Source organism: Sorex araneus, chromosome X (assembly GCF_027595985.1).
Source record: "Sorex araneus isolate mSorAra2 chromosome X, mSorAra2.pri, whole genome shotgun sequence".
Classification (NCBI taxonomy): Eukaryota; Metazoa; Chordata; class Mammalia; order Eulipotyphla; family Soricidae; genus Sorex; species Sorex araneus.
In genome coordinates, this window is record NC_073313.1 from 286710092 (window position 1) to 286712132 (window position 2041).

General features: G+C 39.8%; 1 protein-coding gene across 1 annotated transcript; it reads left to right on the top strand.

Annotated features, from left to right (window-relative positions):
* Positions 1–617: 617 nt before the first annotated feature.
* CXH2orf15 (chromosome X C2orf15 homolog) lies at positions 618–885 on the top strand. Its single transcript, XM_055120118.1, is given in 2 exon segments — positions 618–745; positions 747–885. Coding segments are annotated over 2 exon segments (267 nt in total).
* The last annotated feature ends 1156 nt before the right edge of the window (positions 886–2041 follow it).

Here is a 2041-nt window from a genome sequence, read left to right on the forward strand (position 1 = left end):
TGGTAGTATTACACCCGTGGTGTATTCGATAGGACAAAAACAGTAACAACAGGTGCCTGCTTGAGCAAATTGATGAACAACGGGAGAACAGTGCTACAGTGCTATGTATACAGCTCACTGATCGAGCACATACCTCACATGTGTGAGGACCTGGTTTCATTCCCTGAGGTCACACCACACACACACATACACTCTCTCTCTCTCTCTCTCTCTCTCTCTCTCTCTCTCTTCTCTTCCCCCCCCTCTCTCTCTCTTTCACCCCCCCACAAAAAAAAACAATGAATTACCAGGCAGAGAAGCTCTATTATTTCTTCAAAGGTGATGAATTATAAAATATGATCAAAATAGTTTAAAGAAAAAAGTCTTTCAAATAATCTGTGGAACATATAAAGATTTCACATAGAAAATGTAAATACTGAGTGGTGGAAGACCATTTGGCTTGGTTTTCTTGTCAGTCTTACCATGATATTTTATTACAAACCAACAATGCCATGAAGTTACTTGAAATTCCTGCTCTATTTGTTACTGTTTTCCTTCCAAGCAACCAGGTTGAAGAAATATTTCCACTATTAAAGAAATACCTGCAGACCACCGTGACATTTAATCTAACTGTCCCAATGGGGTTTTCTCTTAGTAAATCATCTACTCAAATATCACCTATGCATATCGATTCAAAAGTGGAAGATCACATAATGCAAAGGTCTGAGAAATGTAAGTTGGAACTAGCAAACCGCTTATTTCAAAACTGCAAGATTAGAAGACCCAAATCAACAACACTTTACAAGAAGTGAAGATATTGGTATGGTAGTTCATCCAGAGAAAGCCTTGGGCTCAGTAATATATGTTAAAGAAATTGGTGGAATAAAAATGACGGATGTCAAATGAAATCATTGTACCTATTAACAAAAAAATTGTTTTCCATTAAAATTGCATATTAAATGAGAACTTAATTTTGATAAATATGGATACTTCATTTTCTTGTATTATCACTTTTCTGTAAAAAAATAATCTGTTGGCAAACTCCACAAAAACTCAGTAAACTGCATACCTTCAGAAGCTTTACATGGTTTTTTCCTTCTTCCTCTCCTGTAACATTTTTCTCCCCATGTTGAATTCATGGCAGTTAGAAAATAACTCGGGGCTGGAGCGATAGCACAGCGGGTAGGGCGTTTGCCTTGCATGCGGCTGACCCGGGTTCGATCCCCGGCATCCCATATGGTCCCCCCGAGCACCGCCGGGAGTAATTCCTGAGTGTAAAGCCAGGAGTAACCCCTGAGCATCGCTGGGTTGTGACCCAAAAAGCAAAAAAAAAAAAAAAAAAAAAACTCTTTCCAAGTATAATAGTTTATCATGCAGATGCGACCACCATTTTTTTTGGGGGGGGGGGGTTTGGGTCACACCTGGCGATGCACAGGGGTTACTCCTGGCTCTGCACTCAGGAATTACCCATGGCGGTGCTCAGGGGACCATATGGGATGCTGGGAATCAAACCTGGGTCGGCTGCGTACAAGGCAAACGCCCTACCCGCTGTGCTATTGCTCCAGCCCCGCGACCACCATTTTATACCGTCAATATCAATAGAAGAAAACAATCTAGTATTAGAAATTATAGTTTTATATGTATCAGCTAACCACTTTTGTAGATATATCTTATGGTTTAAAATAAATATTATTCTTTTAAAAAAATTTTTTTTTTTTGCTTTTTTGGGTCACACCTGGCAATGCACAGGGGTTACTCCTGGCTGTGCACTCAGGAACCACCCCTGGCGGTGCTCAGGGGACCATATGGGATGCTGGGATTCAAACCGGGGCCGGCCGCTTGCAAGGCAAACGCCCTACCTGCTGTGCTATCGCTCCAGCCCCCAAAATAAATATTATTCTATTTAATGTTAAATAAAATTAGAAGTACCATTTTATGTCTGGATATGCAGTGGCCTATAATAATATGTTTAAAGATTTTGTATACATTTTTACTTAATTGTTGTATCTAATGTCCAATTGAGTAATCTCCCAAATATTCATAAAAACAAAGAGGAAAACAC